Source organism: Miscanthus floridulus, chromosome 2, assembly GCF_019320115.1.
Source record: "Miscanthus floridulus cultivar M001 chromosome 2, ASM1932011v1, whole genome shotgun sequence".
In the NCBI taxonomy this organism is placed as follows: domain Eukaryota; kingdom Viridiplantae; phylum Streptophyta; class Magnoliopsida; order Poales; family Poaceae; genus Miscanthus; species Miscanthus floridulus.
The window spans coordinates 33,051,617-33,074,606 of NC_089581.1; the positions used below are offsets into that span (position 1 = coordinate 33,051,617).

The 22,990-nt window shown below is 46.2% G+C and overlaps 2 protein-coding genes and 1 pseudogene across 3 annotated transcripts; all 3 read left to right on the plus strand.

Moving 5' to 3' along the window:
* The first annotated feature begins 2,027 nt into the window (after positions 1-2,027).
* Positions 2,028-9,260, plus strand: LOC136521261 (LRR receptor kinase SERK2-like). 2 transcript variants are annotated; one of them, XM_066514966.1, is made up of 12 exons: positions 2,028-2,282; positions 3,033-3,148; positions 3,260-3,392; positions 3,703-3,774; positions 4,008-4,151; positions 4,236-4,307; positions 4,394-4,459; positions 4,549-4,619; positions 4,744-4,884; positions 7,074-7,415; positions 8,075-8,469; positions 8,625-9,260. In XM_066514966.1, the coding sequence occupies exons 2-12, from the start codon at positions 3,082-3,084 to the stop codon at positions 8,937-8,939; spliced, it is 1,818 nt and encodes a 605-aa protein (XP_066371063.1). In that variant the 5' UTR covers positions 2,028-2,282; positions 3,033-3,081; the 3' UTR covers positions 8,940-9,260. The 2 variants fall into 2 exon arrangements, with proteins under 2 accessions (XP_066371063.1, XP_066371071.1); XM_066514974.1 differs by lacking the exon at positions 2,028-2,282 and having other exon boundaries at positions 3,014-3,148.
* Positions 9,261-11,788: 2,528 nt separating this feature from the next.
* On the plus strand, positions 11,789-16,367 carry LOC136521274 (beta-glucosidase 8-like). The gene is made up of 11 exons (XM_066514983.1): positions 11,789-12,166; positions 12,497-12,555; positions 12,968-13,043; positions 13,146-13,217; positions 13,306-13,393; positions 14,038-14,281; positions 14,895-15,010; positions 15,100-15,317; positions 15,417-15,448; positions 15,561-15,663; positions 15,761-16,367. The coding sequence occupies exons 1-11, from the start codon at positions 11,905-11,907 to the stop codon at positions 16,177-16,179; spliced, it is 1,689 nt and encodes a 562-aa protein (XP_066371080.1). The 5' UTR covers positions 11,789-11,904; the 3' UTR covers positions 16,180-16,367.
* Positions 16,368-18,109: 1,742 nt separating this feature from the next.
* Positions 18,110-22,056, plus strand: LOC136521291 (beta-glucosidase 7-like; annotated as a pseudogene).
* Positions 22,057-22,990: the final 934 nt, after the last annotated feature.

Sequence of the window (22,990 nt, forward strand, 5' to 3'; positions counted from 1 at the left end):
ATTTTGAACCAGGCTTAGATCAGACATTGGAAATATAAAATCATGAATAACTTTTAAGTTGTTAAGTTTGGAAATGTGAAAGTCATATAAATAGGTTTGTCTTGAAAAATATTTTTATAAAAATATACATATATCATTTTTTGATAAATATTTTTATAAAAATAAAGAGTCAAAGTAATACTTTGGAGATCGTGTCGCTGTCCAAAACGAATTTATTTTTAAGTATGGAGGGAGTACATGTTTTGTGACTAAAGAACCAGAGACAACAGTACACTTTTACATTCATTGCCCATTTATAAACAAAGTTTGACAGCTTAAGAACTGGGCAGGACAATGCATATAGCTGTCACAACATAGAAATCGGACCATTGAACTTTTGGTGGCTTAATTCACTGCAAATATTACAATAAGAGAGATGACATTATTAGTGGCATCATTCATTATGTACATGGCTTGAAAATTTGGAAGAAAAATAGGCTCTGTTCGGATGGTCTATAAGTCGCTTATGCTGATTTGTACGGCTGATTTATTGGAAAAGAAAAATATTATACCATAGCTGATAAGCCAGCTTATAATGGCAGCCAAACGGAGCCATAAATAGAAGAATTTTTGAAGACAAGTCTAACTCAATGGCTTAGGTCGGGACTAGCAAAAGACAAGATGACGCTAAGGAGAATAACATATGGTCATCCATGGATCCAATGGCGTATTTGGTCGCGCTCTAGCTCCGTGACTGCTCCCGGCAGCGAAACCACACCAAACGCGATGGAAGCAGTAAGACTTTCTACACAACGGGAGAAGGAGCCAGAGCCTTTTGTGTATATACGGAGACGGTCCGGCTTTTGCTCCGGCAAAGGAACAGTGAGGAGTCCGGCCAAACCTACCTTAATAAAAATAGTGCTACTCCTTTTTGTCGTTGTACTTTGTGTTCCTATATCTTTTATTTATGAATTTATGTAATAGTCTACTATGTTTGTTTGAACTTATCGATTTGGCTTATAGCCATAGGGTGTTTTTTTCTCTCTCGAAATGAATAGGGGCCCACAACGCTTTCTCTCGTTTTTAGATGACAGTGCTCCCGTCAGCAGGAAAGAGAGTACAGACCAGACAAAAAAGTATGCGCCCGACCGAACACGAAAACTACATGCAGACAGCAGTCCGTGCACCGAAGCCGTGATGGCGTCCGCCTCGTCTCGCCCGTTCGGCGAATCCGTGGAGCCGGACAGGCGCAGAAAAGCCCGTCATCGCTCACAGGAAAAAAAAAAAACAAGCGATCGCAGCAGCTTCTGCCAAAGTCCAATTCCACCTTATCGGAAGGGACTCGAGAAAGGGAGGTTCGAAAGATCCACCCACCCACCGGACAGAGTTACTGGAGTGTTAAGTTGTGTCCCGTCACATCAGATATTTAATACTAATTTAAAACATTAAATATAGACTAATTATAAAATTAACTGCACATATTGAAATTAATTTGCGAGACAAATCTATTAAGCTGAGTTAGTTCATGATTTGACAATATGGTACTACAGTAAATATGTGCTAATGATAGATTAATTAGGTTTAATAGATTTATCTCGTAAATTGGTTTCTGTCTGTGTAATTAGTTTTATAATTAACTCATGTTTAGTCCTCCTAATTAGCATTTGAACGTCCGATGTGACATGAACTAAACTTCAGTCTCTGAAACCAAACACCGACCGAGTGTTCAATGCAAGGTATAAGTCTAAGAGATGTCTTATTGGATGTCACCTAGAGTATCGTACGTGGTGTTCGGATATTGATAAAAAAATAAATTAAAGAATTTGTCAGTAATCCATGAGACAAATTCATTAAGTCTAATTAATCCATTATTAACACATGTTTACTATAGCATTATATTATCAAAACGTGAATTAATTATACTTAAAAAATTCATCTTACAAATTAATCTCGATTTATACCGGTTTCATAATTAGTTTATATTTAATACTCCACTAAACATCGTAGGATAGCGACTAAAGTTAGGCGGAACCAAACGCCCTGCTGCTACCTGCCGAATCGCGCGCGCCTGCCAAAAAAAAAAGCGATGGGCTCCCGTTTCGGAACAGCATCAGGGATCAATTCCGGCGCCGGTCGAGTCGTCCACCACCTACGCCTTCACACGCGCGGCGGCCGCGGTGGTGGTGGAGGTGGAGCAGAGCAGAAGATGATGATGATGAGGGAGGCGGCGTGAGCCACCGAATCTCGCTGTCGCGGACGGAGCGGCGGCGCGGGCGAGCGAGCCCTGGTCTCTCTCTCTGCGTGTGAGTGTTTTCTCGCTCCGTCGTTCTCGAAGCTCTTAACGAATCGCTGATAAAGTATTTGGAGCTCTTGCCCACTTTTCACTCGCTTCCCTTGTTTCTCTCGAATTGATGCTAGCTCTCTCTGTGCGCGCTTGCTTGCTTTGGCTGGGATTCCATTCTGATTAATTGTTTAGGCGATTTCATGAAATTAACTTCTCCAATATCATTTCGGCATCTTTCTATACCCGTGCCTTGTAGACATCAAAATTCGGGTTCTAATATGTTGGAAATTGGGAATTCAGGGTTGACTCCAGAGATTTTGGGACCACCTCAGGGCTAGCTAACTGGTTGGTTGGGTTAGACTGGGGGAACTGAGGGGGTGGGGCTTCTCTTGTTCAGTACCTGAAATGGATGCATATTTCTTTTTTGTCCTGTACTAGTATCTTATTTAGAAATAAACTATGCTTGTTTTACTGCTTCACTGTATGCATTATAAAATCTGTTTTGGCTAATTTCTTAAACAGATGTATGCTCTGGTCTGAGTTCAGGACAACACTTGCATTTCTTCCATAATATGCTGATCAGATGTGGATACTAATTTTCTTTCAGTTCAAACAAGTGCAGAGCATTTGTATTTGACAACTTGCCATGTCTGTGCCTTACTTCTTCATTTATTGTGTGCTTTGTATTCCACTACGAACTGATTTTGTTGGTTAACCAGGTCAGGCACGGACCACTAACATGATCAGTTTGTGCATGTTTTCTGGTCAGGCAAGCTTTCCAAGGAACTCCTCTGCTGCTACAGTAATAATAAAGAAAGATGGAGCTGCTCAACATTATTCTAGTTATAGCATCTCTGCTCCCATTCTCAGCATCTGATCGTCAAGGTTACTCACATGCCTATCATATGTGTATTTCACTTTTTTTTAGTTCACTTTCACTATCAGCACATAATTTTCAAGCTCTTGCAAGTAAAAAAGAATCTTTTGTTTACTTAGGTGATGCCTTGTACGATATGAAGCTGAAACTAAATGCTACTGGCAATCAGCTTTCTGACTGGAACCAAAATCAAGTTAACCCTTGCACTTGGAATTCTGTTATTTGTGACAATAACAACAATGTTGTGCAAGTGTAAGTTGCAGCATTTTTTTTCTCTGCACTCTTATTTTTAACTTTTGTACTTCGATTAGTTGACGAATAGATCACTTAGCTCGGAGCTAATTTTATTTGGTATTACATTTCCTACATTCATTACGATAAGCTCTTAAGGTCTCTAACAGCTCCAAATATCAGTTGAGAGGCATTTACTTTAGCATGTAATTATTAACTTTGATGCGGTTGCAATTCAACCTGCAATATGTTGGTGTGCTAAACTCATCATTGAGCTATATGATACGATCTCCATTTTTTCTGAGTTTACCTTCCTGATACCCTCCTGCAGAACATTGGCTTCTATGGGGTTTACTGGAGTTCTGTCACCAAGAATCGGAGATCTGGAGTATTTAAATGTTCTGTAAGTGCGCTCTTCTAGATTGATGATGCACCTAAATATTTTAGGTAGTGGCTGTGATGTAATTGCTACTGACTACTGTGCTTACGATTCTTTGCAAACTAATTAGCATCTAAAAGTAACTAAGTATTAGTGTGTGTTTTTTTGGCTTGCTAGATGAAATAATGGCTTTGTTGTTATATCATGTCGCCATGAATTCCCTGTTTTGTTGATCAATGTAATGTATGATACTGCAGGTCATTGCCTGGTAACAACATCACTGGTGGCATACCAGAGCAGTTTGGCAACCTCTCTCGGTTGACAAGCTTAGATTTGGAAGACAACCTGTTGGTTGGGCCAATACCAGCTTCTCTTGGCAGGCTTTCAAAGCTCCAGCTTCTGTATGTACTAGAATCCTTATTCATTTGTTTTATGGACATTCAATGACTTGACATTCCTGTTTTCTGTTTCTGTTTCTTAACAAGGATACTAAGTCAAAACAATCTCAATGGCTCTATACCTGATACGCTAGCAAGCATCTCAAGCTTGACAGACATGTAAGGTTTAGCACTCAAATGATAGTTTTTTCTCACAAGACTTAAATTCTTGTCTTATACCAACTTTTTTCTTCATATGATGGCAGTCGGCTGGCTTACAATAAACTCACTGGTCAAATACCTCCCCAGCTGTTTCAAGTTGCACGTTACAAGTACTGTGGAATAAGTGATCATTATAAAATTTATGTGGCGTCCATGCGTGCTAATTTTGAGAGCTAACAAAGGTTTATTTACTTCACAGTTTTTCAGGTAATAACTTGACCTGTGGAGCAAACTTCCTCCATCCATGTGCCTCAAATATGTCTTACCAAGGTAACAAGACATGCATTTTTGTGTTCTTTATTGTACATTTGTCAAATAGCACAGGGAACAGACTCCCTGTTGGACGTTTGTCAAATAATTAGAGGCATCTGATAATATTGTCGCTTTTTTATAGGTTCATCCCGTGGTTCGACAATAGGCATTGTGCTTGGAACAGTTGGAGGTCTGATGGGGCTTCTAATCATAGGGGCTATATTCATTATCTGTAATGGAAGGAGGAAAAGCCATCTACGTGAAGTATTTGTGGATGTATCAGGTAGTGAATAAGCTGCATTTTTTTTGAAACAATGGCAGGAGCTCTGCCTTTCAATTAAGACGAATGGAGTTTATATACAAGCAAAAGGTAGCCAAGCATGGCGCCAAACACAACGAAAGGTTACCCACCCATGCAACGCGACAGAGTACACACTACCATGAGTCATCGTTGCCGAGCATAGTTGCAAAGCAGCTCGCAGCTCCGACTTCCCGTGGCAAAACACCGACAACCCATCATAAGATGTCAGACCAACGGGCCCGAAGCAGTAGGCTGCAGCAGGTCATCGTTGCCGAGCTCAACGGCCCCGCGAAGAGCAGCTCCGACTTCCTGCCATGATCCCACGCCCCGCCCGCGGCGATTGCCGAGCCTCTAAAACTGAAAACCCAGCCGTCGGAGAAGGAGGGTTCGACACGCGTCATCGTTGCCAAGCTACATCCCCTGATGCAGCAGCTCCGACTTCGCGATGCAGAACTCGCCGTCTCGCATCAACCGGGCGCCGAGAGGCGGAGGACATCAGCCGAAGGAGACATCACGACCGAGACGAATTTCCACAGCGACGCCTTCAGGAAGGGTACGACGCCGAATGCGTCGCCGTCGTTTGTCCAGGAAAGGACCGGGTTTTCACCCGTGGAAGACATGGTTGGGGGCACAAGAACACGACGCCCCCAACAAGGAAAACGGCGCCCACAGGCGTCGCTGTCGCCAAGGCTTTCGCCCGAGGTGCCCCTAGCACATACGTCGAGCCAAGATGCTGGACCATAGCCTGTCGCCACCGTCGTCGTCACTGCCATCCCGCAGAAGCTTCTCCAGAGGGGCATCGACGCGCCGGCTGCTCACAGCAGCCGCACAGCTGCGTCGGCTGCCACCCCCTCCGATCGGGCAACATGCAGAACTGGACTTACCCTGCCACGCGCGTCACCCTACCGCACGCCGAAGCCGTCGCCAGCTACCGTCGCCGGCACAAGCACCCGCCGTCGACGCTGCCGACCTCCGCCAGCCACCGTCAGGCGCATGCCCCACCACGGGCGCCGCCCCCTGCCCCGGGGGCACCAGATGTGGCCGTGGCGCCAGATCCAGTGCCCCCTAGTCAGCAGCCTGTCAGCCATTCGCCGCCATGCGCCGTCCACGTCGCCGCGCCTCGCCGTGATTCGTTGCCCTGAACAGCAGCCTTTCCCGACGTGGCCACGGTGCGGGCAGCCACCGGAAGGACAGGAGCCACTGCATCAGGCCCCCGCACCATAGTCGCAGCAAGCAGTGGCCGCCCGCCAGCGCCGGCGAGCCGCAACCGCATGCGCTACCACCACCCGGCTGTGGGCCACAGCCACGACGCTGCCGCGACCTTATGCACCAGCCGTCCACGCGGATCCGGTGACGGTGGCGGCAGATCCGGGCCCTGGGGGGCTGAACCCGCCCCGCCGGCCGCCCACGCACGTCGGAGATGAGGAAGGAGACACGGAGGGTGTCGGTGAAGCCGAAGACGAGCCAGAGAGCGAGCAGAGCGCAGATCCGCGATGGAGGAGTACGGATCCGGTCGCCCGCGCAGCCGCGCCACCGCCGGCCAACGAAACCTGCAGCCATGGAGGAGCGAGGTGGGAAAAGAGTAGAGGAAGAGGGAGCTGGGCCCTGCCGCCGCCTTCATCGCCTCCGCGCGGGCACCCGCCGGCGAGCTCTGGCAGCAGTAGGGGATGGGATGGGGAGGGAAGGGCCGATGGCGGTGTGGTCGGGGTCGCCGCCCGAGTCGCCCACGGAAGGGACGACGCGGGGGCCAGCAGGTTAAGCTGCATTTTATATCATCACCTTGCTGCAGCTACACTTGTTCATTAGCAAAAAAAATACTGCAATCCGCATAATTTCATCACGTATTAAACAAAGAAATGAAACCAATAAGTTAAAGCTGATATGTAGAGCGCTGAAACTAAGTTCTCTTTCAAAGAAATTAAAAAAAAATTAAGCTCAAGTAGAATTAGTATAATGATTAATTAAAACCATGGTTTCCAGAACTGGCCTATGTATGCCATTGTACGTCTTTGGAGTGGCATATTCTGGTTACTGTACCAGTTTAACACTGATGATGGCACACTAGAAACTAGCATATTTAGATGTGTTCCTAAGACACTGCCAATCTTTCAAATTCCACATTTCAAAAGATTTGCATTGAACTAACTGAACGGATAATTTATGCTCCCCAGGTGAAGATGATCGTAGAATTGCATTTGGCCAGTTGAAAAGATTTGCATGGCGAGAATTGCAACTTGCAACTGATAATTTCAGTGAGAAAAATGTTCTTGGACAAGGGGGTTTTGGGAAAGTATATAAAGGAGCACTTCCAGATGGCACTAAGATTGCTGTAAAACGCTTAACTGATTATGAGAGTCCTGGTGGAGAGGCTGCTTTCTTGCGTGAGGTTGAGCTGATCAGTGTTGCAGTTCACCGGAATCTTTTAAGATTGATTGGTTTCTGCACGACACAAACAGAGCGCCTACTTGTTTATCCTTTCATGCAGAATCTTAGTGTGGCCTACCGTCTGCGAGGTACTCTCTTTTTTTAAGTCTTAACTAGCTAATCACTTGTTTCATTGCATTTAGTTCTGTACTGTTACTACTCTATGAAGTTACTTAGACCATGAGTGTGCTTACAGATTATGCAACTCATGTATTTAGAAGCTAGCATAGTGAGTTCAGTTGCCCCTTTAGGTAACTCTTTGTTGAAAATACATGTTTCATATGCTCTAAGTTAGATGTAATTCTGCACGATTGGTTTCTAATACAGTGTTAAAATGATCTAAATTTACCAGGTAGGTGAGATCTGGTCTACAGATGCTTGAGATTTGTCATCCAGTTAACCTACAGAGTGGGTTAGCACTTAGCAGATATTTGCATCTTTTTGTTGAGGATATGTAAAGTGTTTTTGAGTAGGGACCTCTTTGGTATCAGAACTGTTCCATTTTGCTGATTGAACAGGTCATAGTCTACTATTTCTAGTACATTACATCATAGCTACACCATGTATGGATAGCTAGTTGCATTAATTTATATTTCACTGTATATGCATTCAATGAGTGGAAAACTTTGCCACTTTTTATTTTTAACAAACAAATCTTTCACGCCTTCTATACTATTTCCCTTTCATAGTGATGATTTTGCTGTAATACGTCGTCATCTAATACGTGCTTATCATGTCAACGATTCAGAATTTAAACCTGGGGAGCCAGTATTAGATTGGTCTGCAAGGAAGCGAGTGGCTATAGGCACAGCTCGTGGACTGGAGTATTTGCACGAGCACTGCAATCCTAAGATTATACATCGTGACGTCAAGGCTGCCAATGTCTTGCTTGATGAAGGTTTTGAACCGGTTGTTGGTGATTTCGGCTTGGCCAAGCTGGTGGATGTACAGAAGACATCCGTGACTACTCAGGTCCGTGGAACCATGGGTCACATTGCCCCCGAATATCTGTCCACTGGGAAGTCATCCGAGAGAACCGATGTTTTTGGCTATGGCATAATGCTTCTCGAGCTAGTCACTGGTCAGCGTGCCATCGACTTTTCACGTTTGGAGGAAGAAGATGATGTGTTATTACTTGATCATGTAAGCCGATTCCTATCTCTTGTATAATTGATCTCCCGTAGCTGTTGTCTGAACCGCTTCTGTGTACGAAGAGCTTTCAGTGTTTTGATGCAAGCATACACATCGCATGAGATTTCTCTTCGCAATACACTTACGATCTTGCTGCAAATTTGCAGGTCAAGAAGCTGCAAAGGGAAGGGCATCTCGACGCCATCGTTGACCGCAACCTGAACAACAATTACAACGGGCAGGAGGTGGAGATGATGATCCAGATCGCGCTGCTCTGCACGCAAGCTTCGCCCGAGGACCGGCCGTCCATGTCCGAGGTGGTCCGGATGCTGGAAGGCGAGGGCCTCGCCGAGAGGTGGGAGGAGTGGCAGCAGGTGGAGGTGACGAGGAGGCAGGACTACGAGCGGATGCAGCAGCGGTTCGACTGGGGCGAGGACTCCGTCTACAACCAGGACGCGATCGAACTGTCCGCCGGCAGGTAACGACGTTGGGTCACACGGAGCTTCAGCTTGTCGTCGACGTCGCGGGGCTGACATGTAACTATATGTATGCAAGGCATTGTTGCAAAGCTTGTTAGCAAAATTTGTGCCACTTGGTGTTGATACGTGCCTGTATTTTATTATGTGTATATGGATGATTTAAAGGGGGTTCAGGTGTTAACCAGCTCCCACCCTGTAATCTGTAGAGAGGGGGAAAGCTGGGAACGCATGTGCCGCCCGGTTGAAACCACATCACATGCAAGCCGCAAGTGCAAGCATCGGCTTGACTGACGAAGTTGAGTCATTCTCAGCCAGTTTCCGGTATCACGTGCTCGTGCTGTTCATCTGCTCGACTCGACCTGTTCAGACTGGATCAAGTCTGGTTTATCCCTTCAAAAAATGAGGACACTCGCTTCAAATGTTTCACCGTTGACCAAAGTTTAGTCTGTGTCACATAGGACCTATTAAGCCTAATTAATCAATAATTACCAAATGTTTACGGTAGTACTATATTGTCAAATCATGGATTAATTAGAACTCCTAGATTCGTCCTGTAAATTAGCTTCCATCTATATGATTAGTTTTTGTAATTAGCTATCAAACATTACATGCGACCGGGCTGAACTTTTTTGCCGGAGGGAACAAACAGCTAGCACAGATCCACTACCGTACGTTCTGTAGTGCGTCACAGCTCACGGATTGTTCGTTCGGTCCTTTCAGACAGCAACGAGTGAGTGATGGCTAGCAAGACCTCCCGGCACGGTACGACGCTACCGTGCATCACTGCTCACAGAGCCGAGGACATAGCCGTGAACCGCGGGCCGCGAAATGTGCGACCGCCACGCTGGTGTCGGGTCCACGCCTCCACGGACCAGTGGATCACCAACCCAGATCGCACCTACCCGGCTACCCCGCGGCCACGCCGACAGGCCTGAGCTGGCTGCCGCCGTCGCCCCGTTTGTTTGGTATTTTTTTTTTAACAAATAGTATTTTTCTCTCATAGTAAATCAGCCAACCTCGCTCTCGCTTGCCAAGTCGGCATACGGACGTCAAATGTCTCTTCTACCCCTGCTCTCTTCCTACTCCCCGTGTGTACAAGGAATAACCGCCCTCCCTGGCAGGCTTCCCGAGCACCGCGCGCTCCCGGCAGGGGACGGCGATGAGGGCCATGAAGTAGTTGAGCTCGGCGTTGCGGAGGCCCAGCGCGGTGAGCAACACGTTGTTGACGACGCCCGATAGGCGGCCCAGCAGCGGCGCGAGCTCCTCGGTGCGCCTCTCCACCTCCTGCACCGCGGCACACACGGCCACCTTGTTGGCGCCCTCGCCGCGATCGTGCAGCGCCAACGCGAGCCTCCGGACGGCCTCGTCGACAGAGCCAACCTCGCCAACGCCGAGCGCCACGAGTTGGCTGGACATCGCGTTGAACAGCTCCGCCCAGAGCGGCCCAGGGTAGGTCGCCATCGGAGACCCGAGGAAGGTGGTTGTGGCGAGTCCTCCGACGAGAATGGTGGCCGCGGCTACTGCCGTGAGCGAGGAGAGACGGCGGCGAGGACGTCTGCGACGGCCGAAAAGCCGCCCACGGGGCTGCTCGAACAGGAGCGAAGGGACCAGCTGCATCCCCTCGTTGGGCTCGACAACGACGACCATGGCGGCGACATCTTCTGCGACGTCGGCGCGGCACAACTGCGCGAAGCTCCAGCACGACTTTAGGCTCCAGCGCCCCCACGACCTCATGCTCCAGCACCGCCACCTGCGAGCACCATGTCGACAACATGCTCCGTTCCTCCATCGCGGCTGTCCCGGCGGAGTCGCCACCCTTGACGAGGTCCGGTGCGCTGCCTGATCTCGTCCACGCCTGCGAGGCTCCGCAACACCCAGCACGCTGCGCACACGAGCTCGCCACTACTCGCTCTGTGGTCCGTGCAAAGGTCGAGCAGCGCCGTGACGCCGCCGTGCACCGCGACGGCCCACGTGTTGTCCGAGTTCTCGGTGAGCTTGCAGAGCACCCGCGCCGCCGTCTCCTCGCCCACCTCGCTGCCGCCGTCTCCTTGTCCTCAACGCGGGCGCCGACAGCGAGGTGGAGAGGCGACACGGTCATGGCCATCGGCGCGTGTCCCGCGGCCCTCCTGTCATCGCACCCTTGCCTCTCATTTTTCCGAGCAGAGCAGGGCAGCCGCCGCCGCCACCGCCGCCCCAACGCGGTAGTGCGGGCTAGCCCGGCACCGCCGAGGCCCCTCCCCGCGCCCCTGGCCCTCCCGTCGTCGCGCCTCTGCCTCTCGGTTTCCTAAGCAGAGCAGGGCCGCCACCCCACGTGCGGTCGTGTGGGCTAGCCTAGCCCCGCCAAGGCCTCTCCCCGCGCGCGTGCTGCTGCACAGCAGCGCCACCAGCGTCCTATGGCCATCGAGCCACCCCCAGCACGGCCCGTGGTGGGCCCCGCGCCGCCACCGTGTCGTCGGCTAGCCAGGCCCCCTAGCGGAGGCCCTTCCCCCTCCACGCGAGTCGCATCATCTCCTTGTCCTCGACGCGGGCGACGGCAGCAGGATCGACACCGATGACAAATGTGTTGAGAGTAGGAAGAGAGCAGGGGGTAGGAGAGACACTGGACGCCCGTATGCTGACTTGATCCCTGCGGGCGCGAGGGCTAGCGTGCCACGTGTGCAAAAGAGGTATTTTTATATCTGTTTTCCGTCTTTGCTGGTGAAAATATAACGACAACCGTTGAGATGCTATCTGAGGTTCCATCTTAATAATGGTAAAAAGTTAAATCTGCCGTTGAAGTCCCCGTCACGTGCCATGCCAGACTGCCGCCCCGGGCGGGCAGCGGGCAGCGGCAGATATGACTGAGAGATGACCCGACGCCGACCAGATTGACTGACTGCGTCTGTGACCTGTTGAGCGAGTGAGTGAAGGAGGCGCACGCACGCGCTTGAGCTGAAACTACCGTGCTGAAAGCCTCTTGCTCGCCGGGATGGGCGCCGCGGGGCCAGCGGCTCCGCCGGCAGCGCATTGCCGCCGCATCCAGCTGCTGCTGCTGGCCCTGGCCGTCGTGCCGCTCGGCAGCCGTGGGCTTCGCGTCCGTGCCGTGGGGGCGGACACGGGAGGCCTGAGCCGGGACGCGTTCCCCAAGGGGTTCATCTTCGGGACGGCGACGTCCGCGTACCAGGTCGAGGGCGCCGCGACGTCCGGCGGCCGCGGGCCCTGCATCTGGGATCCCTTCGTCCACACCCCCGGTAACGCATCGCCGTCGCAAGTGCTATACAAGTACTAGTAAGGCATATCCTTCTTTGACTGCTTGGCATAGTGATTCCCTAAGTAATCATTTGCTGATATTTGCAACGCACACTAGTCGATGACTTCTCATGACTAGAATGTTACCGAAATTGGATATATGGGCATTACCGTTTGGCTCGGGCCTCAGGGAGTGGTGAGGATGCAAGAGCTGAGACTTGTGCTCAAATCTCAAGTTGAGGGATGGGAAATGGAATCTGCCGACTTGTCCTAACTTAGCTTATAATATAATTTATGAATGCTAACGCCTAGCGTGTGTTTGTAATGAACAGGAAAGATTGCTGAAGACGGGAACGCAGATGTTGCAACAGACGAATATCATCGCTACAAGGTACGTCGCAATCAAATAAGGTCCCACATCTGTTTTAAATTCATTGCTTAAACTTTCAGTTGGTTGATGGATCAGACCATGATCGTTATTTTACTGGCCATGGGGATGCTTTCATTTATGTAGTAGTAGCAATCAATTTTTATTAAAACATGAACAAATGTGGAAAAACAAAAGAGTATCCCAAGTGAACTCAAATCTGGGAACAAGCAATCTTAAGGTAGTGTTGGCCTCTGTGCAAAGCTAAAAGTGCATTAGCTAGGCTTGTTGCATGCCAAACTGCCTTAGAGTATATGATTTTCGGAAATCTTGAGAGAGCTAGCAAGAAACATCTCACACCAAGAATTAATTCTTCATTTAGAAATTAGGAACTGTTTCTTTTTGTCTGATATTTGGTTTCTTTATCCTTGTACAGGAAGATGTTGATCTCATGAAAAGCCTAAATTTTGATGCATACCGGTTTTCAATCTCCTGGTCCAGGATCTTCCCAAGTGCATAAAATCTGACTCTACTAACACCATGTACTCTAACTGTTGAGTTGTATGAGTCACCAGTTACTTATTAGATCCATTGATGTGTCTTGGTTTATCTAGATGGCGAAGGGAAAGTTAATGAAGAAGGAGTACAGTATTATAACAATCTTATAGACTACATGATGAAGCAAGGTAATGATTCAGACATGAAAATTCAGTCTTCAAAGATTTTACAGAAACATTATGTCCCTCTCTGAATGTTCCCTTCAAAACTGAGCAGGTCTTACTCCTTACGCCAACCTTAACCACTATGATCTTCCGCTTGCACTTCAGAAAAAGTACCAAGGCTGGTTAGGCCCAAAAATTGTGTAAGTGAGAAACAGCCTTCTTGTCTTTGTTACTTCATGTTGAAATATGTGAAGTCTTGTACTATATGAACTTGATACATTGTATACACATATAGTTGAGACTCAAGCAAACACACTAGTATTGTGGTGGTTGGTTACCGAGTACTGGTGCCAGCCTGCCGGCCCAACTTGCACCCAAAAAAGAACTCTTTGTGCCTCCCCAAAAAAAATAGTGGCAGGGTGCCGGCTTGTGGTAATGGTGCAGTGCTACCTGGGGTAGTAGCAGTGGTCGCCGGCCCAGGTTATGGTGCGGCCCTATAGGGTGAGGTCGGGGTACGGGGTTGCCCAGTTTAGCTGAGGTTTCTTCTTAGTGCAAAGTCATGGGAGCGATGTTTCCCCAACCTGTCAAGTTTCTTTATAGTTGAGACTCAAGGCTTCATTGTTGATTGATAGTATGAACTTATACTGGAAAAATTGTCACTTGTCCTTTTGCAACTATTAGAAGGTAGGATAGTGGTTTGATTTTGAAATTTTGCATCAATATCTTGGCCAATTTGATGATGGCTTAGTATTTTCACCCACATGGTCAAGTATGAACTATGAAGTGATATTGTTTTTTAGATATACATTTCATTTGTTCTTTTTCTGGATATTATGTTCTGCAGGGATATATTCGCTGACTATGCCGATTTTTGTTTCAAGACTTTTGGTGATCGAGTCAAGAACTGGTTCACATTAAATGAGCCAAGGATAGTATCATTCCTTGGTTATGATAAAGGGATTAACCCCCCTAATCGGTGCACACAATGCACTGCCGGTGGGAACTCATCGACAGAACCTTACATTGTTGTTCATAACATCCTCTTATCTCATGCTACTGCTGTTGCAAGATACCGCAATAAATACCAGGTATTTTTCAATGAAAAAGAAGAATAAACAAATAGGAACTATTGCAGATACTTCAGTATTTGTACCAGGAAGGTTTGCATGTTTGTGACAAAATGTACAAACTGGTGCTCTGACACTGAAAGTGTCAATGGTAGTATAATTTGCATATATGCAGCAACCAGCAAGTAACCTGAACCTGCAAGTGTTAATTATTGGGTGTCCTTATTGGTTACATGCTGTGATGGTCCATTTTTTCTAAAAAATACATCAGTCGAAATGTCGAATAGCAACATGCCAACATACGAGATTAACTGCTGACAAATGCATCATGGTATATTCGGGGTATCTCAGATTAGTTTTTTCTACTTTCTCAGTAAACTGAACCCAAATGACCATCCTGTATTATGTTGCATTTTACCAAAAAAAAAACTATTTTTGCCTCTTGTGCCTAAGGAATCTAGTGGCGAAAACTGCAATATGTAAAGCATATTCTGCATTTTTTATCATCAATATAATTTAAACTCCCCCCCTCCAAAAAAATAAAGAACAAAAAGATATAAAATGATCCACTATTTTCTTGAGTCTTTTGTGAGGAAATGATCCAGAACAAGTTAGTTTTTTTTTTTCTCTATAGGCAACTCAGAAAGGCAAGGTTGGGATAGTTCTAGACTTCAACTGGTACGAACCTCTTACCAACTCAACTGAAGATCAAGCAGCAGCGCGAAGGGCCAGGGACTTCCATATTGGTTGGTAAGATCTTAACAGCAATATGTGACAGACTTCAATATCTTATTTAACACAGTTACCAATATTAACCATACCAAATGGTCATGATTCAGGTTTCTTGATCCATTAATAAATGGACAATATCCGAAGACAATGCAGGACATTGTGAAAGATCGGCTACCAAGTTTCACACCTGAACAGGCGAAGCTAGTCAAGGGCTCGTCAGACTATTTCGGGATCAATCAATATACAACATACTACATTTCAAATGAACAAACTACTCAGCAAGGACCACCAAGCTACTCGTCTGACTGGGGCATACAATATAACTGTGAGTCAACAACCTGTGATTCTGGTTCTATGTGATTGTAGTGTATCACTACAGTTTCTGAAGATCATCACCTTCTTCCTTCCATGTTGAACTTTGCAGTTGAAAGAAATGGCGTGCAAATTGGACAGCTGGTATAAGCTTCTCCCTGTTACTACTTTGAACCCTACTTTTATTCTGTTGGTGTTACAAGATTGACAAGTGCAAAATAGCACGAAAATTCTGATGATGAATGTACCTGTGCAGGCGCACTCAGTTTGGCTTTACATCGTCCCATCGGGCATGTATGGAGTTGTGAACTACTTAAAGGAAAAGTACCATAATCCGACCATCATCATATCCGAAAACGGTACCTGAAATAACCTGTCTCCTTCACCTGAAATGCTTGCATTGCCTTCCGTGAATCGCATTGACAAATCATGGTGCCATGAATATGATAATATCAGGAATGGATCAACCTGGAAACCTCACACGCGAGGAGTACCTGCACGACACGGTTCGGATCGACTTCTACAAGAACTACCTGACGGAGCTGAAGAAAGGGATCGACGACGGCGCAAACGTGGTGGGCTACTTCGCGTGGTCCCTCCTGGACAACTTCGAGTGGCTGTCGGGCTACACGTCCAAGTTCGGCATCGTCTACGTCGACTTCACGACGCTCAAGCGGTACCCCAAGGACTCGGCGTACTGGTTCAGGGACATGCTCTCAGGGACAGGCTCGAAGGCCGCCACCCCGCAGACCGGTTCAGGCACCCGCCCGGCTGGTTCGCCGTCAGCCACCTCGAATGGCGCTGCCCTGCTGGTCTCTCTGTTCGTCTCCTTGTGTGTTCTGCTTCCATCCGTCTTCATGGTTTCCTCGGTTTAATTAGAAATATATATTTTTCCCTACTAGTGTGAATTTTGTAGTGGATGGCGAATGGCAGCGTGTTGCTTTTAAGACATGTTGCATGACTTGCATCGATGAGAGACCTGTTGTAGGAATGAGACTATGATTGAGGGCTTATTTTTCAGGAGTCAGCTTTGAACGTATATTTATAGTGTTTTTCGTGTGTTGATTGAGCTGAGCTGCCTCATTCCGTGTATCTGCGTTGATTAGAGTCCGTTGTCAATTGTCATGGTGGCCACCGGTTTAGTGGAGGTTCTTTTTTGGCAGCTGAGTACCGAGTTTTCATTTTCATATAAAAGGTTGCTGCTGGTCCGTCATGGCTCGCACGCACGCACGGCTGGATATTCCTATCCGAAGCGATGGGATCCTTTGATGATCCTTTGATGCCTACACGGTAACCGTCGCCTGCTTGGACGGATCGGAAGCTCAATAGATATGCGATGCTACACTGCTTGCCGGCCCGTTATAGCTACGTCCACTTCGAACGCAGCGTCGCGCAATATATACAAGGCCAGTCTCAGCCGAGGTGCCAGGTTTCAACGCGTCCATATTTTAGGCTGTGTCTAGTTGAGGAAAATTTAGGAATTTGGCTACTGTAGCACTTTCATTTTTATTTGGTAATTAGTGTTTAATCATGGACTAATTAGACTCAAAACGTTCGTCTCGCGATTTCTAACCAAACTATGCAATTAGTTTTTTTTCGTCTACATTTAATGCTCCATACACGTATCGTAAGATTCGATATGATGGCTACTGTAGCACTTTTTGGGAATTTAGTTTTGGAACTAAACGTGGCCTTAGAAAACAGTGCAGAAGAGTTTCGTCCCCCATAAAACTATCTCTATTCTCATGAAACTCTTATCATCTCTCTTCATCAATATGGTGCCACGTCAGCATATTTAATATTTAATGCTCATAAAACTCTGATGAAACCCATTGAGACCAGTCTAATGGTAAAGAATCACGCAGAGGCATGCTCGTGATCCTTGTGTTGCTATACAGCATGTTCGGTTCGCCGTAAACGATCGTGGATTATAAACTAGAACAATATTTTTCTCTCACACCAAATCAACCAAACTAGCCAACAATAAATAATCCACGATCCAGCCTAACCAGCAGAACATGCTGATAGGTTACTGGTTCCTCGCAGCTTCTGAGCTTCCACCTGCTCCGTGAGGCCGGCCGTGACCTTCAACGGGATGTCAGGAGCGGTTCCATTTCGATTTCGAACAAATGTGCTTGATCCAGCGGTCGCTGGAAACGCAAGAGTCCAGATCGCTTCCCCACATGGCCACGTTCTTCCGATGTGGCAGCACGAGTACACCCAAGTTAGCAGCTGCAGCCTGCAGTAGCAGCACAACGAAATCTTCGATATCCAGGCCTTGTTTAGATAGCATCAAAATTCTAAGTTTTTTCACTCTTTCTCCAGCACATCAATTTTTGGACGCATGCATGGAACATTAAATGTAGATAAAAAAAAACTAATTGCACAGTTTGATTGTAAATCACGAGACAAATCTTTTGAGCCTAGTTAGTCCATGATCGGACAAAATTTGTTAAATACAAACAAAACATGCTACAATGTCCAAATTACAAAAATTTGCAATCTAAACAAGGCCAAGCCAAATAATTCAAGTCCGTCCGCACGACGTGCTGTTTCACCGGTCAACAAGACAGTAGACTGTAGACAGCCCGCACCGCGACATACTCCCGCAGACCACCACGGGGCGCGCCGGCCCATCAAATAAAAAAAAGGAGGAAGAGGATCGCGCCAGCCACTGAAACCGACAGGGCGACCCGTAAACAATCCAAGCCTCCAAGGAAAGTAGACGCGCACGAGCCATGCGCTTGGATAAGTTAATCGCTGCCCGCACCAGCCGTGTCGGCCCGTCGTAGTCAGGAAGAGGATATCGTCGAAACTCGGGTGCGTGCACGGCCAAGTTCACATCAAAAAGATGCCGCGCCGGGGACTGGAGTGGTGACGACCCTAGCTTAGCAGGACTGCAGGAGCAATAGTGCTGCTACTGCCACCCAACCGTTACCAGGAGTCCGGAGCTAGTGGGCAAACAGAGTGAGAGTTGCTTGCTCTGTGCGGCAGGGGAGAAGAGATGGTTGTTGCCCGGTGGGCGGCGGCGCGCATGCAGGTGCGGGTGCAGCGGCGGGGGGAGGAGCGAGCTGGCTGGGCGGCGTTTCCCAGGGGCTTCGTGTTCGGGACCGCGACGTCGGCGTACCAGGTCGAGGGCGCCGCGTCCACCAACGGCCGCGGCCCCTCCACCTGGAACCCATTCGTGCACACCCCAGGTGCGGTAGCAATCACCTCTCGCTTGGAGTACATTCAGATTCAGCTGTGCGTGCCCGGCTTGCCCCGTCCCTCCCTACGCTAGCAAGCTCGGCCTCGACTAGTGTAGTCTGCTGCAACTGCCAGAGCCTGATGCGCAGGCGCACGAAATGGCCCTCTCTGTACTCGACCCGCCAGACTCGGGAGCGGTGCCTTGTTGTCTGCTGCAACGACTGAAGTTTCCTGTTTCATTGACGGCCTCTGTTTTGTGTTGCAATCAACAGGAAACATTGTAGGGAATCAGACTGCAGACGTCGCAGTGGATCAATATCATCGCTATATGGCAAATGAGATGTAGTAAATGCTAGAATCGATCTAGGTTTTATGCTGGTGAAATTTGAAGTAAAAGAAAGTTTGTTAGTTAGCCTTATATATACTTAGTCCTTTTGTCATGCAGCAGGGAGATGTTGACCTCATGAAAAGTTTGAATTTTGATGCCTACTGCTTCTCAATCTCATGGTCCAGGATCTTCCCAGGTACATAAATCTGAGCTAAGTTGTACTGTTTTTTTTGGGGGGGCGGGGGGGGGGGGGGGGGGGGGGGGGGGGGGGGGGGAGAGAAAGATTTCCATGGTAGTCGACTAGGAGCACAAGTTCTTTTAGGTTTAACAACGGTGGTGACGCATCTTTGGTTTATGTAGATGGTGAGGGAAGAGTCAATCCAGAAGGTGTTGCCTATTACAACAATTTGATAAACTACCTGCTTCAGAAAGGTACAAGCTCAAGTTGGAGCAAATTCGACATCTGAGGCTTCGGTTGGAACCCACATTCGCTCATGTTTGAATGTCTCCTTGAAAACTGAGCAGGCATTACTCCATACGCCAATCTTTACCACTCCGATCTTCCTCTTGCACTTCAGAACAAATATGGAGGATGGTTAAACCCCAAGATGGCGTAAGTCAGTCTAAAATTAATTAAATTTCTATCCGTTCATGTGCTGAGATTTGTTACTGAGTCTTAAATGTGACTCCTAGCGTCCTAATCCCTACAAATAGATAATTATGAATATGAAAGTGTTTCTATATTTTCCCAAAAGAAGACTGCACAATGTATAGATGCACTCTGTTTAATTTATTTTATCCTTGCAAAATGTGACATGCTATATCCCTCGTATCACAAGTCTTACCAGGGAGAAAAAATTATTTTAAAAAAATTAGCAGGGAGAAAAAACAGATTTTATTTACATTTCTATATAATGTTTTGTAGGGAACTATTCACAGACTTTGCCGACTTCTGTTTTAAGACTTTTGGCGATCGTGTAAAGCATTGGTTTACATTCAAAGAGCCAAGGATAGTAGCACTACTTGGTTATGATGGTGGGTCGATTCCTCCTCAAAGGTGTACCAAATGTGCTGCTGGTGGGAATTCAGCAACGGAACCTTATATCGTCGCTCATAATTTTCTGTTGTCACATGCTGCTGCAGTGGCAAGATACCGTAATAAGTATCAGGTATGTTCTACTTAATATCTCATAGAATTACCCTGGACAAAAAATCTTATAGATCTGTTCTTGAAGTGCTATGTTAGTAATCAGTAATCTGGAGTACAGTACAAAATCTGATCTTATTTTACTACATGAAGTGTGCAGTCCAAAAGTAAATTTTAAGAAATGAAATGTTGCGGGTCTATATGCTTTGGAACGATGTTCAACATACTTTATAATTTTTCAATTCTATTCCTCACTCAAAAAATGCAACAGATTCCTTCCATAACTAATTGGTCATGTAAACCGCAAAAGGCATGCAATAGCTAGCCTGTCCAATTTGCTATATATGTAATAATTAACATTTTCTGGTTTAAATTGCTGATAAAATAAAATTTTCGAAGTGTACTGCTCAGAAAGGAAAGGTTGGAATAGTTCCGGACTTCAATTGGTACGAAGCTCTCACAAACTCAACTGAAGACCAAGCAGCGGCTCAAAGAGCAAGGGATTTCCATGTTGGTTGGTAAGCTATGCAAGTATCCTTTGTCAAGACCTGAGTTTTCATGTAAGGATAGTACAAGTTCTAATATCATCAATAATTGCATTTGATGCAGGTTTGTTGATCCATTAATAAATGGACATTATCCACAGACGATGCAAGATATTGTGAAAGAGAGGCTGGCTACCCAAGTTTACTCCTGAGCAAGCTAAATTGGTGAAGGGCTCAGCGGATTACATTGGGATCAATCAATACACAGCTAGCTACATCAAAGGCCAGAAATTGCTCCAGCAGAAGCCTACTAGCTACTCAGCTGATTGGCAGGTTCAATATGCTTGTGAGTTCTTGCCTCAAACCCAAGTTTTACCTAAATTTAGATATTTTTCACCTGAGCATTCGTCCCCTAAATTATGCAGTAGAACGGAACGGCAAACCAATTGGACCACAGGTATGTAGTTCTTATTCACTTCAGCATTTGCAAACATCATCTAGTAAACTAGTACTCCCTTCGTTCCAAATTATAAGTCATTCCAACTTTCTTGAAAAGTCAAAACATCTCAAGTTTGACCGAATTTATATAATAAAATAATAACATTTATGAAATCAAATAAGTATCATTAGATTTTTCATTAATTATATTTTCATAGTATACATACGTGATGTAATAAATCTTTGTAATTCTTTCTATAATTTTGGTCAAACTTAAGATTCTTTGACTCTCCAAGAAAGTTGAAATGACTTATAATTTGGAATGGAGGGAGTACTACACAGTACACATTACATGCCATCAGTGGCTCAGTGCTGGTGAATTAAGAAATAACTCGCTAGTTTGTGAAATCCTGATTAGCTTTTCAATATCAGGCGAATTCAAATTGGCTTTACATTGTCCCAACGGGGATGCATGGTTGTGTGAACTATCTGAAGCAGAAGTATGGAAATCCAACAGTTTTCATAACTGAGAACGGTACTCATTAGTACAGTCTCACATCTCACCATTGCACATTTCACATGAAATGCGTTGCATATCAAGGGATACATATACCAATCTTGTTTCTATGTTACCAGGAATGGATCAGCCTGGAAACTTGACCCGTGAGCAGTACTTGCACGACACCACAAGGGTGCAATTCTACAAAGGCTACCTCGCTGAGCTGAAGAAAGCCATTGATGACGGTGCAAACGTGGCTGGCTACTTCGCTTGGTCTCTCCGTGACAACTTCGAGTGGCAGTCAGGTTACACGTCCAAGTTTGGAATCGTCTACGTCAACCTCAGCACGCCCAAGCTCGAACGACACCCCAAGGCGTCAGCCTACTGGTTCAGAGACATGCTTCAGAAACACTGAGCCTCTAACGACCAAGCCTGAAGTAGTTACAGTTCCATTTAATTAGCTGGCCATATTATTCTACCAAAAGTTGTAAACTAGCTCAGTGCAAAATGGGAGTAAAAGATGATAAACGGAAAACCAATTTGCGCGTTCCATGCTAATTGTGTTTTATCTGTCTGGATCCTTGTGTTTTCTGCTATCATCCGTCTTCACTGTTTGTGGATACTTTATCCGGCTTAATAATTTGTTGTGGACACCAGCAACATGTTCATTTTGAATACATGCTGCGTCTCCCAAGACCAAGAGGGACATATCGTATCAATGTGACTAATTCTGTGTGCCTACCATACTTGATTTTTCAGTCTTTGATGCATATCTTCGACCACATAACAGATTTTGCAAGTAGGTTGAATACAAACTTACACAAACTTATATGAAATTTACACTACACAATGTAATAATTGTTAACGCTTGTTATTCTTTCAGTAGTAGTCGATGTTGTTCTTTTAGTGGTTGTCGACGTGGTTGTCCACGTGCACGTCAATAGCGAGACGTCTATGGTGACTTTCTCAGTCTCAATATTCATCAATGTCGAGATCTAGCAACCCAGTCACAGTATTTCAGAGGTGTTCATAGGGAAGGGTGGTGGTAGGGTGTTGTATTTCGAAGGTGTTTGAGATCTGCCGGATCAGTATTTCGAAGGTGTGTGTGTCAGCATACATAGGGGTGAACGTGTACATATATGGCTTCGTCAATCTCGAGATTTATGCATTCATATAATTGAGTGTGTGTATATAAATATCTGCATAGTACTATGATTAAAAAAAATATCATAGTGATATCTTTTTTCGATAAAGGGAGCTTTTATTATGATTCAAGATCATCCCCTCGAGTATCTTGAAAGCACTCTCGACCTCTGCATACCAGGATGCACATGGCTTGTAATATTAAAAAAAAAAATACAAACATACTAGTATTAATCAAGACGATATCGTCACCCATGTGCTTGCAAAAAAATACATTACTTGGCCACCTTTGCTAACTATAGACAGACCACCACAATAAAAATCCTAGGAAACCAATCTCTGTAGTATAGATAACCTGCAGTCAGAAACACCTTTTCTTTAAAAAAATTTATATATTTCATGTATAACCAAAGCAACCAATAAATGGCACCAGCTCCCAACATGACTAGCAGTATAAAGT

Excerpts from the sequence above, each read along its gene's own strand:
- LOC136521261 (XM_066514966.1), top strand. The coding sequence starts at position 3,082 with ATGGAGCTGCTCAACATTATTCTAGTTATAGCATCTCTGCTCCCATTC. Across the intron at positions 3,775-4,007 it reads CTGGAGTATTTAAATGTTCT|GTCATTGCCTGGTAACAACA; the intron begins GTAAGTGCGCTC and ends ATGATACTGCAG. Across the intron at positions 7,416-8,074 it reads TGTGGCCTACCGTCTGCGAG|AATTTAAACCTGGGGAGCCA; the intron begins GTACTCTCTTTT and ends TCAACGATTCAG.
- LOC136521274 (XM_066514983.1), top strand. The coding sequence starts at position 11,905 with ATGGGCGCCGCGGGGCCAGCGGCTCCGCCGGCAGCGCATTGCCGCCGC. Across the intron at positions 13,218-13,305 it reads AGACTACATGATGAAGCAAG|GTCTTACTCCTTACGCCAAC; the intron begins GTAATGATTCAG and ends AAAACTGAGCAG. Across the intron at positions 13,394-14,037 it reads TGGTTAGGCCCAAAAATTGT|GGATATATTCGCTGACTATG; the intron begins GTAAGTGAGAAA and ends TATGTTCTGCAG.